Consider the following 16,091-nt stretch of genomic DNA (forward strand, 5'->3'; position numbering starts at 1 on the left):
ATACACATACAATGTGACAGGTTCCCTATAGTTTAAAAGGCACATAGTGTAATGTAAGTGAGGAAGGGACATTGAGCTGCTTTAGGCTTGTATTTGGACACTTCATACTTCCATTAGGTAATAGCACAGGTAGTCATTATCATACCTTCTCAACAACTACATATTACAACTTCTTCTGCAAACAAAAGAATTCAGCACTCAAAGGATTTCTGTTTAGAGCAATTCTATATAGTGATCTGCTTTAAGTATATTGTATGCTATATATTGAAAATGTGTGCTGGAGTAGCTGCAAATTTATTTAGAGGAGCACACTGCCTAATAGCATCCTAATAATAGAGGTGGCTGCATTTATGCCATTGAGATGCTGGCCTAGATTTCAGCTACAACATATATCAATTTCCTGCCATGGCAGTGATGGGCAGCAGAGACCAAAACCCCTTTACATAAAGACCCACCCACTTGGCTTTGTACAGAAATGTATGACTTTTCTATGCCAGAAAACTGGCATACTTACTTTGATTAATTCTTCTCTTTAACCCTTTAATGGGTTGAATGGTTAAAAAATTGTTTATTTATACAAAGGTGTGATGTAAGAATAGAGTCTGGTTGTTTTCATCAACAGCGCCCCTCTTGTCCATATGTTGTGTCTGGTATTGCAGTTTTGCCTCAAGGGACAATCACTGTCATTGTTTATGTTCATTTTATTGTACTTTTGGTTATTCTAAGGCTTCATCTTAAGGCCATGTTCACACTGAGTATAACATCGACCATTTTGTCATATAACGGCTGGTGTTACTGAAGATCATCCCGGCTGGTATTGCAGTGCACACAATGGAGCCTGCGGCCAGAATTCCATTCATTCACATACAAGGTATGTGTTGTATAAATCACGTCCGTTGTTGCAAATTGCAACAACGGCCATGATTTATACAACGCATATGTGGTGTGAACATGGCCTAAAGGGGGATCTAGGAGACAAATCTATAAATCTGAAGTCATCAAATTTCCACTAGTTAGACTGTTTTACATATATACTGTACTGTTGCTATACTGTAAAAGTGAAGCTAGTAGCTGGACAATCGTTCGGCCAACATCTTTTCAGACTCCCCCATTTACAGTACATGTATACTCATCCCAGCTCCTGTGGGAACAAGGTATCAATGACATTGAGATCCAGTAATCACTTGATGGATCAGTGAGATCCGTTCTTGTTAGAGATGATTTTTCACTACCAGGAGCTCCACTCATATAGCATGTTTAGTAAGCAATTCTGCCACCAACAATTGAGATTTTTTTTTTTAAAGCAAATGTACCATCAGGTACATTCACTTTAAGTTTTGTCCATGGATAGAACGGCGTAGGCACTGGGAAGCCGGTGCCACGGTCCTTTTTTTTTAATCACGGCCCAGTTCCCGCATACAAGGCCGTTCTATTCCCGGGCACTGGCCAGGGGTGAAGCACTGGAGGTGGGCCCCCCTGGTGGGAGGAAATCCCCGCCCCTCTATGATGTGGCTCCATTGATTCTAATGGAGACGTGTCATAGAGGGGCAGGGGTTGCCATTGAGGGTGGTCGGCCCGCCTCCAGTGCTTCACCCACGGCCGGTACCTGAGAATACAAAGGGCGCTGTACAAGGGAACCGGGCCGGTGCTGTTCTTTCCATGGGCAAAACTTAAAGCGAAGGCACCATCAGGTACATTTGCTTTAAGTCTATGTTTACACCTAAAGGTAAAATACGGCCATCATTAAAATTTGGCCATATACAATAACAGCAGTACTTAATTACTGCTCATTATTTACTACCTTCTTTTGCAAATTATGGCCTTTATTTGTAATTTAGTAATTAGCTTTTATTTTACTGCGTGTGAATCTAAAAGAAACACATTGCAGATCCATGGAAAGACATTGGTAGACATTATGTTCAAGAAACACAGCCCATGTGTGAAGTCAGAGCCGGCACCTGTACCTGTCTTATAACAGCCTGTATTAAAAGACATTTAAAGATATATGTTATTGGCCGTGCTTACCTAGCAACATCTGTCCCATTATGGAAATGAGGACATTTGGAAGTTAATGGCTAGTGAATGTTAGAGTAGTGCTATAAAGGATTGCATTAAAATCGGGTTTCTACATGGGTTTCATTTTATAGGGAATCAAAATATCTATATAAAAGATGTTTCCTGTTAACCGGAACAATTAAAGAAGAATAGACTAGAATGCCTGAGAAGAGACTTGTAGCTCGGAAAGATACCATTGTGCCACATAATACAACTATGAATCGGAAACTAACTTATGCATCTCAAGAAATGCTTAGATGTGGGAAAAATCTGGCAGAGAAAAACAAAAAAGTAAAAGACCTTGCTTTAGGCTGGAACCAAACGTGGTTCTTTCTAAAATTAAAAAGGTATCTTTGATATATTTATCTGGTTGCTTTTGACTGCTTTTTTGTGTGGCATTAGATGGAAAGGACTAGTGAAGATTAGAAACTTTGTGATATATCTTATGAGACAAAAATGCCTCCTTCTCCTTAACCTCTTAAGGACATATGCCGTACCCGTACGGCATATATCCGCAAGAGAAGTTCATAGGGGGGCCACGCCGCGACCCCGCTGTGAATTGCCACAATCCCAACTGCTATCTGCAGCACGGGACTGCGGCTGCGGCTATTAGCGGGAGCTGCATGACAGCTGCATCTAACAGTGTTTTTTGCAGCCCATCCCTGGTTTCTAGTGGCCGGATTCCCAACCGATGCGATGCGATTGCGGAGGGGGGATCCCTTGGTCTAACCGGCCGGGCCTCAGCATCGGAATAACGCTGATCCCGGCTCGGTAATCTATTGCAATGGTCTGCAGCAGACCATAGCAATAGAGCACTGATCTGATAGATCGGTGCTGTGTTATACAGCTACACTGATCTCTATAGGAGATCAGTGTAGTTGTATTAGAAGTCCCCCAGGGGGATTTCTAATTAATGTATAAGTAAAAAAAAATGTCTTTATTAATAAAAAAAAAAAACCCTCTCCTTATAAAAGTCTGAATCACCCCCCTTTTCCCATTCTATAAATAAAAATAAATAAACATGTTTGGTATCGCGTAATTGCGTTAACTATTAATTTATCACATTCCTGATCTTGCACGGTGTAAGTGCAAAGACCCGCCAAAGTGCAAAATTTACACATTTTTGGTCGCATCAAATCCAGAAACATAGTAATAAAAGGGAATCAAAAAGTCATGTGTACGCAATCAAGGTACCGATAGAAAGAACACATCATGGCACAAAAAAGGACACCTCAATCAGCCCCATAGACCAAAGGATAAAAGCGTTATAAGCCTGGGAATGGAGCGATTTTAAGGAACATTTTTTTTCTGTAGAAGGTTTTATTTTTTAAAAGCCATCAAATAATAAAAAAAGTTATGCAAGTTGAATATCGTTTTAAACGTACCGACTTGAGGAACATGTATAACATAGGACACACGGCGTAAAAACGAAAAAGCCCCCAAGAAAAAGAATTGCGTTTTTTTTTTTTTTTTTTAAATTTCACAGCGCATATAATTCATTTCTGGTTTCGCAGCATATTTTATGCAAAAATTAAGTCTGCCATTGCAGATAGATTTACAGTAGATTTACATCAATAACAAAATTCTTTATTTACAATGTTTAACCAAAACCCAACATTCTGGTTCAAAGCTTACCTGAATAGTCATGCAGACTCCATAGACTGTAGCTGTATTACATTTTATGGAATGTTACATTTCTGCTATTTTAAATATTGGATGTGATGTTTAGGTTAAGCCTTATTCTGCCCGCATAAAGCAACCGGAATACATTCGAGACAGATAGCAAGATCATTGTGTAAGACTGGTCACAGTGTTCAACTAAGTGATATTGGTTTGGGTCAAGAGCTTACGCCTCTACTATAGGTCCAAATAAAGGGGCAATGCACCCTTCTTAGCGTGTAAAAGAAACACTGAGTCACACATAGTCCAATTAAGTTAATGGTTTAATAAAGATTTCTAAATGGCGTTAAGGAGGTGTCCAATGCCTTTAAAAATAGGTCACCTTCTTATTTATATGTCTATGTGTATAACAATCAAAGCCAAGATTTCTCGTATTACGTGCTTTTGTCCTGAGATGTAACTGGAGGACATCTTCTGTCTTTACCCTTTCAACATAAAGGAAATGTAGAGATAAAAAATCACACTTTTTTTCATGCCTTAAAGGCTACGGACTTCTTTCAATACAATTTGTTTTACCATTGTAATGCGCTTGTTGTTTTGCAAAAAAATATTTTCCCATAGGTCCCAGTTTCTCTTTTGCAGCCTGCATACTTTCTCACAGATTACAGACTGCTCTGTCACCTTTTAAATCATTTTCTCCTATCCTGAACAATCTTTTAAACAGATTTATGACCAATTCAAAAATCAGCTGTTATCCGGTCATAAACTAGCATGGGAGTTCATTCAAGAGAACAGAGAGGGACTGGAGATGTTAGAGAACTCTTCTCATGGATGAGATAGAGCAGCCTGGAATGTATGTGAAAACAAATGAAATGCAAGAAAATTTTAATAAAGACCTATAGGAAAAAATGTTTGCATCATAACAACCACAATAACAAAAAAAACAATTTTCATTCAACTGTGTCCATAGTCTTCAAAGAAACATAGCTACTTTTCAGGTATTTGCAATATATCAAACCCATCAACCAATTTACAGGGCTTTCATAGTGATCAAACTTAAAACGGGTTACTTGATATTTTCTAAAGTATATTTTTACCGCTGCTACCATAATCATGCCATTATAAAATCATTACCATACCTCGGGCTGTACAAGTCCAATTAGAGATGCAAGGAACATCACCTGGAGACAAGCCAGGAAAACGAATGTCCAAAAACAAAAACTGTATTCAAGCATCAAGTTCCAATTGAAGACACTTATTCAAACAAAATCCATATTAAAAAGACAAGCATAGTGCGGTCTCGCTAGTATGCTAGGCGTGTTTCGGCTTCTGTCAGCAAGGCAGTACTATACTTATCTTTTTAATATGGATTTTTTAAAAATAAGGCCATGTTCACACAATGTAAAACACCGGCCGTTCTGTGACCCCGTTTGTGTTTGTGAAGATCATCCTGGCAGGATAAACTTCCTTTGTGCTTAATTGGGATGCAGGCGCCCGCATCCGAATTCACCATAGCCGACAATGTGTCACATGTCAGGGATGTGCGGCCGCTATTCAATGAATCCCAGCTGGAGTGTATAGCATGTGTATACACTCCAGCTGGGATTCCCTCTAACTGCACTGCACCTAAGTTTTGAATTGATCTCGGCCATTACTGTGAATCGGCAACAACAGCCATGATTAATCAGAGACTTACAGTGTGTGAACATGGCCTAAAAGTGTCCATTTTAATTGGAACTTGAGGCTGGATACATGATATTTTATATGCACTGTTAATACCAAAAAATTGACATACATGTGAGACATACATGAAACAGCTGTTTGAAGGCTAACTTAAAGAATGTTTCTTAAGGGTATAAACCCACACACCGTATATGCAGCGTATTTACTGCAGCGATACGCAGCAAACTCGCAGCAAACTCGCAGCAGATTAGATCTAAATGTAACGCCCGGAGTAGTGGATCCACTGGACCGGCACCAGCGATGGCACAAACCTCACCAGGGAGCGGAGTCTAAGGGGCCGCTGGTTTTCACCAGAGCCCGCCGCAAGGCGGGATGGACTTGCTGCGGCAGGCGACCCCCAGGTCGCTACCCCTGGCTTGGTTGCTGGTGTCGGCAGGCGAGGCGTGGCAGGAGATGGCACAGGCAATAGTCTGCAGATGAGAGAGCACGTGACAGGCTGGACACGGGAACAGGTGGAGTGACAGGGGAACAGGAACCAGGAACAGGGACTTGGGACCAGGTAACGGACAGGACTCAGGAACAGGGACTTGGGACCAGGTAACGGACAGGACACAGGAACAACAGGGAGCTGGGCCAAACGCTATGGGAAGCATGTAGAGGCTCCAACACAGGGGACAGGGCATGCTGGGATTTATAGGGGAGTGATTAGGTGCAACTACCAATTAGGAGCGCACTGCCCCTTTAAATCTGAGACAGCCGGCGCGCGCGCGCGCCCTAGGAGGCGGGGACGCGCGCGCCGGCCGGCACAGCGGGAGACAGGAGCGTGGAGAGGTGAGGCGCCCCCCGGGGCCGAGGTGATAGCAGCGCCGGGTCCCCGACTATGGACACCGGCTGCTGCATGGGGCAGGAAGCGGTCGCGGCGGCGGCCCGGAACGCGGGACGCCGCCGCGGCTGTGACAGTACCCCCCCCCTTTGGCCTCCCCCTCTTTCTTGCCTGCAGATGGCACAGGAAGCCACAAAGTCTTTGACATCTTGAAACAAACTGGACCACCAGTAGTGGCGAGAGATCCGTTGGCCGGTCTTACGGACTCCAGGGTGCCCGGCCTCCAACGAGGAATGACCCCACTTCAAAATACCTCTTCGAAGCGCAGGGTGAACATGAGTCTTTCCGGGGGGTACTCTCCGAAGCGAGGAGGTGACGACTGGTGCTAGGCGATCAGGCGGTAAAACATGGCAAGGGACTGTGGGTCTGTGGACGAGGACCTTCTGTAAGTTCTCCCGGTGGTGAGAGGACCCGACCTTAGCCTTGGGTACGGAGAGAGGGTACACCTCGGCAGAGAAGGCATCCGCCGAGTCTTGGTCTTCTGCCGATAGGTCGGATAGAGGCTTGGCTGGGACAGGAAACGACATAGTACACTTGGTCTGAGGTGACCTGAGACACTGGTTGGAACAGTCCTGACCCCAACTGAGAATCTCCCCGGTTCTCCAGTCCAGTTGAGGGGCATGTTCTTGCAGCCACGGGAGTCCCAGGAGGACCGCGGGGGAAGAATGGGGCAGGACGTAGAAGGATATCTTTTCTTGATGTAAAGGACCCACCTGGAGGACTAAAGGTGCGGTCTGGTAGTACACACGGTCGGTAAGAATTTCGCCTGTGACCGAGGAGATAGTCAGGGGCCTGGCTAGTCGGGTCACGGGTAGCCGCCATCTTTGGACCAATGTTGCCGCAATAAAACTGCCTGCTGACCCAGAATCGAGGAAGGCAGTAGTCTGATGATTTCGTCCTGAGAGAGTCCGGATGGAAACTGGCATAGACAGACTTGGAATGGTGGCATTCACACCTAGGGACACCTGTCCCACCGGACCTAGGTGCGAGCATTTTCCGGATGTTTGGGGACGTAGGGGACATCCCAGCCGGAAGTGATCGGAACCCCCGCAATAGAGACAGAGATTCTGCTCCAGGCGCCGGATTCTTTCATCAGGCGTCAGGTGAGCCCGTTCCACCTGCATAGGAATCTCAGGAGAGGGTTGGGACATCGAAAGGTCAGGATTCTGGAAAACCGGCGCCAGCTGGGGATGGCGACGGGAACGGGTTAGTAAATGTTCATGCCGAACCTCCTCCTCCCTCTCCGAAAAACGAGTATCAACTCGGGTGGCCAGTAGAATGAGTTCGTTCAGGGAGGTAGGCAGGTCTCGGGCAGCGAGCACGTCTCTCACACGACTAGACAGGCCCTTCTTGAAGGTGGCCAATAGGGCGGCCTCGTTCCAGTCCAATTCGGCTGCCAGGGTGCGGAACTGGATGGCGTAATCACCAACAGAGGAGCTGCCTTGAGAGAGGTTGAGGAGAGCAGTCTCGGCTGAAGAAGCACGGGCAGGTTCCTCAAAGACGGAGCGAAACTCGAATAGGAAGGCCCGGAGATTGGCAGCAACTGGATCATCACGGTCCCACAGTGGCGTGGCCCAGGCCAGGGCTCTACCCTCTAATAGGCTGATGATGAAAGCCACTTTAGAGCGCTCGGTGGAAAACTGACTACTCAAAAGTTCAATGTGCATGGTGCACTGAGTCAAGAATCCTCTGCACAACTTAGAGTCCCCAGAGTACTTGCTTGGGAGGGCCAGTCGGAGTGAAGAAGAAGCGTCAGGAGGTGGTGTGCGCTGGGCAGTAGTCTGCTGCTGTAAGGCGGCAGTGAGTTGCTGGATCTGCTGTGACTGTTTCTGGATTTGTTGCGCCTGCTGAGTGACCACTCTGGCGACGTCACGGAGATCGGGCACCTCGCCGGGATCCATGGTTGGAGCCTACTGTAACGCCCGGAGTAGTGGATCCACTGGACCGGCACCAGCGATGGCACAAACCTCACCAGGGAGCGGAGTCTAAGGGGCCGCTGGTTTTCACCAGAGCCCGCCGCAAGGCGGGATGGACTTGCTGCGGCAGGCGACCCCCAGGTCGCTACCCCTGGCTTGGTTGCTGGTGTCGGCAGGCGAGGCGTGGCAGGAGATGGCACAGGCAATAGTCTGCAGATGAGAGAGCACGTGACAGGCTGGACACGGGAACAGGTGGAGTGACAGGGGAACAGGAACCAGGAACAGGGACTTGGGACCAGGTAACGGACAGGACTCAGGAACAGGGACTTGGGACCAGGTAACGGACAGGACACAGGAACAACAGGGAGCTGGGCCAAACGCTATGGGAAGCATGTAGAGGCTCCAACACAGGGGACAGGGCATGCTGGGATTTATAGGGGAGTGATTAGGTGCAACTACCAATTAGGAGCGCACTGCCCCTTTAAATCTGAGACAGCCGGCGCGCGCGCGCCCTAGGAGGCGGGGACGCGCGCGCCGGCCGGCACAGCGGGAGACAGGAGCGTGGAGAGGTGAGGCGCCCCCCGGGGCCGAGGTGATAGCAGCGCCGGGTCCCCGACTATGGACACCGGCTGCTGCATGGGGCAGGAAGCGGTCGCGGCGGCGGCCCGGAACGCGGGACGCCGCCGCGGCTGTGACACTAAATAACTGAACACAGCATCAAATCTGTATTTGTTGCGCATCTGCTGCGTATACGGTGTGTGGGTTTATACCCTAAAGAATCGTTGTCACTGTCTAAGAGACACGTCAAAAGTTTTGATTGGTTGGGGTCTGGGTGTTCAGACATGCACCGATCACTAGAGTGAAGCTGGAGACATATGTCTTGCATTGATAACCAACTACAACAGTTCTCAGTATTTCAGTTTGGGAACCAAATTGGGACTGGATGTAAACTGCAAATAGGAATTCTTTTATTGCTGTATAAAATGAGCCGTATCCACACAACTACTGTGTATCTGGGAATCTATATAATGTAGAAGTGAAGGCAGCGGTAATGCTTTTCAGTCAGAACACATGGATGGCCGTATTCTAACTGATCAAAGTGACTCAGGAGCCATTTATTGTCCAGCTATCAACCTACTACATCAATAAAATCCAAGACAAACATACCGTCTATCTACTCTTTGTGTACCTTACTATGATCCTATTTACTTTAGTCATTTTACTTTTGTACAGACTTTATACTAAATGGTTTTATTTCCTTGTCTTTTAGATATGGTCTGTGGTCCTCATCATCTGGCCTGTGGTCATATTTTTCATCTTAGCCATCACACGTGTTAAATATCCTCCCACACAGACGAATGACTGTGAGTATAAAAAGAATGAGTAACAGGGCCTTTACTACATTGTGAAACGCAGTAATCTGTATCGTGACAATAAGAACCTATCACTTCTAGAAATGCCAGATGTACTCATGTGCCGAATAGTCCCTGTGCTATCTATGGTCTGTCTTTTACCTTTTTTAGACCTTTGAGTCAGAAGATCATTGTGGGATTAGGGATTAGGGATATCTATCTATCATTAGGCAGGGCCACGTCAGCACCAGCCAACCTAAAGAAGATGCCAGGGCTTGCTGTATTTGGGAGCACCCACTGTAATCCAACTCATTTTTATACATAAAGGAAGGTAAATTGGGGTACTCACTAAGACTTCTACACGGGACCCAGAAGACCCTAAAGTCCTATCGATGTCACCATGAGAGGGTCAAACAATAAAAAGTATAAATAAGTATGTTAAACTCAGAATAAATGTCAGATACCCCTTTCACTGAGCTAACTATGGCCCAATTTACTATTTTTCTTATATCCCTCAGTTCCCTGCATCCATGCTTCTTACAGTAGTTTTGGTATAAAAAAATATATACATTGCTTTTTAGAAAACCTAAACAGTTTCTCTGTTAAAAACCCTTCTACCATTGACTTAAATGGGAGGTTAGGAGACAAGAAGTGACATGGTACTACTTTTCTGTGTGATTGCGCTGAAAAGCTTCCATTGAAATCAATGGAAGCCTCAGAACTGCCCCTCGAACTGCCTGCGGTTTAGTGAAAGCCATGGTGCAGCTTCACATGGGCATGTTTTTTCCTGTGTGAATATACCCTAATACCCGCAGATTCCTTCCCATCGACTGCCATTAGTGTTAAGTGGAGAGACAAACAGTTTGGGTTCATCAGTGTTCCCAAACCCGAATGCTTGGCATTTGACTTTACATGGCAGCAGAGGTTGGATGCAGCCTTATGGAGTCTTGTAAAATATAGATATAATAGTCCATGTTTTTCCAGGACTTTCTAGGGCTGCATCCAAACTCTACAGCCAAGGGGAGTCAAATGCAGAGCATTCAGGACCAGAGAACGGTGCCAAACCCAAAAAGTTTGACCTCTCCGCTTAACACTAAGGACCATGCCTACACCTCATAGCTATACTGTAAGAAACTCTTACATTATATAGTTATAGTTATACTGTAAGAAACTCTTATAGGGGACCATTTTCCTTCATTCCCATGATTTGTGGAAGTTTTAGTGAAGGGACCACTACTAATCAGCCTGTTACACCCTATACTGTAGACAGGAAATAACTTTTTATGTTGGGAATATTCCTCTAAGAGATGTTAGATCAAGACAGGGGCGTAACTACCACTATAGCAGCCATAGCGGCTGCTATGGGGCCCGCCGCATCAGGGGGCCCCATGGCCTGCTCCTGCAATACACTGGGCCCCCTGAGCCGTCATCATTTGCAGCATCGGGTGGCCCTGCTGGTCTCCTGGGTTTTGCAAATGTCCCTTTACCTGCGAGCACTCCTGACCAGAGCTAGCAGTTATGTAGTTATGACTTCACTTGACCGTTTAGTGGTCAGTCGGGGGGGAGGGGGGGCCCAATCAAAATTTTGCTATGGGGCCAAGCCATTTCTAATTACGCCCCTGGATCAAGATGTTCTAGCTTGGATTGGTAGATGGTTATGTATAGAGACTAGATATGAGCAAACCGTTCGGTATTTGATTAGCTGGGGCTGCTGAACTTGGATAAAGCTCTAAGGTTGTCTGGAAAACATGGATACAGCCAATGACTATATCCATGATTTCCACATAGCCTTAGGGCTTTATCCAACTTCAGCAGCCACCGCTAATCAAATGCCGAAAGTTCGGGTTCGGATGGACTCGAGCATGCTCCAGGTTCGCTTGTCTCTAATAGAGACAGATTTACCAGTCAGGGCCGATAGGGTGGGGAGAAGCTGCTGGGGACACCCCCAATGCTTTGTGGCTCAGGAGGTTGGAATATTCCTCTAAGACAACCTTACATGACATTCCTACTTCCTGAGCCACAAGGCATTGGAGGTGACCCCAGCAACTTCTCCCCACCCTATCGGCCCTGACTGGTAAATCTGTCTCTATACATAATCATCTACCAATTCAAGCTAGAACATCTTGATAACTCATGGTTCAGGCAGTATGGAATTCATGAGAGGTTCCTATAGTATTAAAATTACAATATTATATAGCTCATACTGGCTTAAACCATCTCTCTCCAACCATCCCATATACATGCAACCTCTGTCTGGTTAATGGAATAAGAAACATAACCTGTAACCTGCTGTCAGACACCTCTCACAGCGTTATTCCTCCTGTGGGAACAATAGGCCAGGCATGTAAAGATCCAACATGTATTGTCAAGAGAACTAGTGTTTGTACTGATTACATTATACATTAATTGTTGATCCAGCTGAAACGCAGATGTGAACCTTGTACTTATGTATAGACCCAAGATGGTCCAACAGACTTAAATAAGGAGTCCGTCTCATGCACAGAGCTAGGAAGAGAACTCTTATAGAACGCACTTATACCGACTCTTTCTAGCGATCAGTTTTTTAAAGTGACTTTTCACATTTAAATATAAAAGTCTAATGGGACTTTTTTGTTTTATACTCAGAAAAACAGGGCAGTATAACCTGTTTATGTCAGGGTTGCCACAGAAGTAAATATTACATCACACGTAGATGTTTACGCATACATAAGAGGAAACAGAGCTTCCCAGCGCCTTACTCTGTCATCATCATGGAAATTAGGAAAAGCGATTATTTAAAATCCTGTAGTTTGTTCAGTAACAAATAGCTCTAAGATGGAAACAAAACATTTGCATGACAGGCTCAAACAATCCTCCCTGCAGGTCCACGATAGATCCCATTACTGGTGCAACAATGCTGAAACCAGTGCACGGTGAGCCGTCTTGTCTTCTTGGAACTGTTATTCAGCTGGGGTATCCGAACTAGAAAACATATTTGAGATATCCGAGAATCTAATAGGGATGAGGTGTTGGTTATTCCTCTAGAGTAGGTATTGTTCTCATAATTACTCCCTGTGGAAAGTACGGGAGCCCTGGGCCTCACAATACATGGTCTGTGTATAGCTACTGTATGTTAGTTGCCTAGTAGGACAGGAAACATGATAAAGGAGCAATCTGTCTCTTTCTAGAACATATTATTGATTTCTAAGCAATAGCTGGGGAGGCATATGTTCATGTTAGGTTTTTCCTACACTTGGTCCTTCGGGTCATTTGCAGCCATAACTTGTCCACATAACATTTACAATTGTTTATATTATTAGGAGAATAAGATAAATGACCATTAATTGTATTATTTTTTAATACAACGTTACATGTTGCTAAAGGCCAAAAATGACATCATTTATGGGCATATAATCAGGTCAGGTATACCAGGGATGGGGAATATTTGGAACTCCAGCTGTTGCAAAATTACAATTCTCTTCATGCCTGAATAGCCAAAGCTAAAGCTATTTGTGTATTTCTAAAGATCTGAAGCCTCAGTGGTGATTATCGGGCATTCATAGAAAAGCATGTTGTTGACCTGCCATAAATTTTATTTATCAGCTGTGGATTATTATTATGTGCCAACAATGTTGAATATAAAGGGGATAATCAGCGCTACAAAAACATGGCCACTTTCTTCCAGAGACAGCACCAGTCTAGTCTCTAGTTCAGGTGTGGTCTGCAATTAAGCTCCATTCACTTCATACTGTCTCTGGAAGAAAGTGGCCATGTTTTTGTAGCTGTGGATAACCCCTTTAAAGGACTGCATGATTGATCGAGCAAACAAGTGCTGATGATAGTTACCTAAAACATGTAAGGCCCCGTTCACACAGAGCAAGAGCGGCGGAATTCCACAGCGAAATTGTCTGTGGAATTCCGCCAGCCTCTGTGTCATAATGACAATCTATGGGAGGCTCGCGCAGCTCCTCTCTCTGCGCTCAAGAATGAACATGTTCATTCTTCAGTGCCAACAGATGCAGCGCGTGAGCCTCCCATAGATTGTCATTATGACACGGAGGCTGGCGGCATTCCACAGACAATTTCGCTGCTCTTGCTCTGTGTGCACAGGGCCTGATACAGAAAATGATGAGGAAAAAAAACAAAAAAATAACAAACAACAAGCACTTTTGAGTTCTTTTATTTACTATTGTTGATAAACAACTTGTATGTAAATCAGTTGATCATTTAATCTAAACAGAATATAAGCTGGACAGATATTTGCACACACGTTACATGTTTATTATACACATTGTATTTGAATGTATTACAATTTATTTTTTTGCAGATTTACCTATAACTTTCAGTTACAATATTTATTAAGATTTTTTTTTAATACGTAGTAGTGTTTATGGCTGATGGAAACTGGATGTATAAAATGTGCACATTCATGCATTTACGGTGTCATCACTGTGTGGTAAACACATCACAGGGTTCACCTTTAAACAACTTTGATCACTGGGAGAGAAATCTCTTTAAAACATTCATTCAAAATGTAATTTAGGACAAAGGTTCACAATAAAAAAAACAAGAAGTAAACAATGGAAAATACTGCAATAGTAACATATTTTCACAGTGGCACACTTAGTGAAAGATACGAGGGTACTCTGGTTTTCTCTGACACTTCAAAAACATACAGATTGCTTATCTATCTATCTATCTATCTATCTATCTATCTATCTATCCATCTATCTATCTATCTATCTTTTTTCTATCTATCTATCTATCTATCTATCTATCTATCTCCTATCTATCTATCTATCTATCTATCTATTTATTTCCTATCTATCTATCCATCTATCTATCTATCTATCTATCTATCTATCTATTTCCTATCTATCTATCTATCTATCTCATTCTCCCTATTCTCTTATCTATCTAATATCCAATGTCAGTAGCGTAACACAAAAAAAGAAAAGGTCGATTCCAAGGATATGGATGCACACAGGCTTGGGACCTTGGTTGTGGTTCACTCACTCACTAGGCTGCCCCTTGTTCGGCATTTGCATAAACCAGTCTTTTTTTTATCACTGTATGTGCTGTGATGTATTCTTCATCCATCTATCTCCTGTAGGGCACCATTATTCTATCTGCAGATCAGCTTGTAGTTGCAGTTGGTGCCAGAAAATCAGGTTGTTGTGGAATTGCCCCACACAAGGTTATGCGCCCAAGCCCTATGTATTAAAATGGGGCTTATGTGTGGAACTCGCATTGGTGTTTGACATATCCTTAGCTACCAGATTTCCATCACCAGCAGACATAGTTTTATAGACAATAGTGCAAAGACGGATGTGGTACCTATATAATATTCCTCTGTGGCTTGATGATATTTGCTCTTTATCCACCCGATAAAGAGTCCAAGTGGTGTGGCACTGAAGTGCCCTTGACTGCAACACCTCTTACTACTTTTAACTTGTTCCCCTTACCTAGACTGGGAGGCAGGTCCCATAGAAATCCTTTTTTTTTGCTCAGATCACATTAAAGAGAGGTTGTTTCAAAAGAAATCCAGTTTCTCTCTAGGGATGTCCTTTATTTCTGTTATAATCCCTTAACCCCGCTGCTTTATTCAGCAGCAGATATTAAAATAGGAACAATAGTTATACAAAACCAGCTACACAATGAATCACCCTGGAGGCACATTCACGGAGAGTTGAAAAACCTCAAGTGCGTCACAGCTTTCTAGCAATCCTGAGTCTTAGGAGGCCTGGTCCTAGAAGCCTGTACTTCACTGTTCTACATGTTGACTCATCAAGGACCTACTAAGTAGAACCGTCTTTTCAGCATAGCCAACAAAGAGGATTCCTGGTAAGGGAGGATATAGTTGAGTGTTATAAGATACATTTTATTTCAGAGAACAATCCTTTATACTGTACAGGCTTCAGATCTTCTTGCTTCATACTCAATAGAATAAAGACTGAGATCTTTCTTTACGTGTACTGTAAAAGGGCGTTCCCAGCTAATATGACCAAGGGGGCTAAAGATAAGAACAGGAGCTTTCATATATTTCAATAGTATTCATTGTTTATGTTAAATTCATTTTTCTCGGATTAAGTCTTGCATAAAATGCCACTTTCCATAGATCCGGCTTATTGCCGTTCACTGTTCTCAACTGTAACCTGGCCTTGCCGCTCAGAGTGATTGAGAGATACTTAGTTGTCAAGGATAATGGATATTGACTGGTCAGTAATTTAACCAAGCACCATTAGACAAATAGGACTTGTATAAAAATAGTTTCATAGAAGCTTTATGGACATAGCAATAGTAATATAGTTATAATTACAGCTCCACCCAATGTCCCGAGTTTCATTACAACAGTGCCCATAAATTCGATACAGCATTGTGCTCATTAGGAAATGTCCTGTATATAGTTACTGACTCCTAAAGTCATTACAAAACATTTTAAAGCACCAACCTAAAGCCCCTATTACACTGGGCAATGTGAAGAGGAAGTAAGAGACGACCTGTCAGGTCAGCGCTCGCTTGCTCCTCGTTCCCCACCCGCTGTTGGCACCATAACACATGCCGACAGAAAGTGAGGAGGAGCAGGTAAGAGCCGGGGGTGGG

The 16,091-nt window shown here is 44.0% G+C and overlaps 1 protein-coding gene across 1 annotated transcript in view; it reads left to right on the forward strand.

The window, feature by feature from the left end:
• Positions 1-16,091, forward strand: part of LOC138801767 (uncharacterized) — a 61,573-nt gene that overhangs the window by 1,174 nt on the left and 44,308 nt on the right. The window contains exon 2 of the mRNA XM_069984862.1: positions 9,428-9,521. Within this exon, the coding sequence (XP_069840963.1) occupies positions 9,428-9,521 (94 nt within the window). The remainder of the gene's footprint in view (positions 1-9,427; positions 9,522-16,091) is intronic.

The sequence above is a fragment of the Dendropsophus ebraccatus genome, chromosome 9 (genome assembly GCF_027789765.1).
Source record: "Dendropsophus ebraccatus isolate aDenEbr1 chromosome 9, aDenEbr1.pat, whole genome shotgun sequence".
Classification (NCBI taxonomy): Eukaryota; Metazoa; Chordata; class Amphibia; order Anura; family Hylidae; genus Dendropsophus; species Dendropsophus ebraccatus.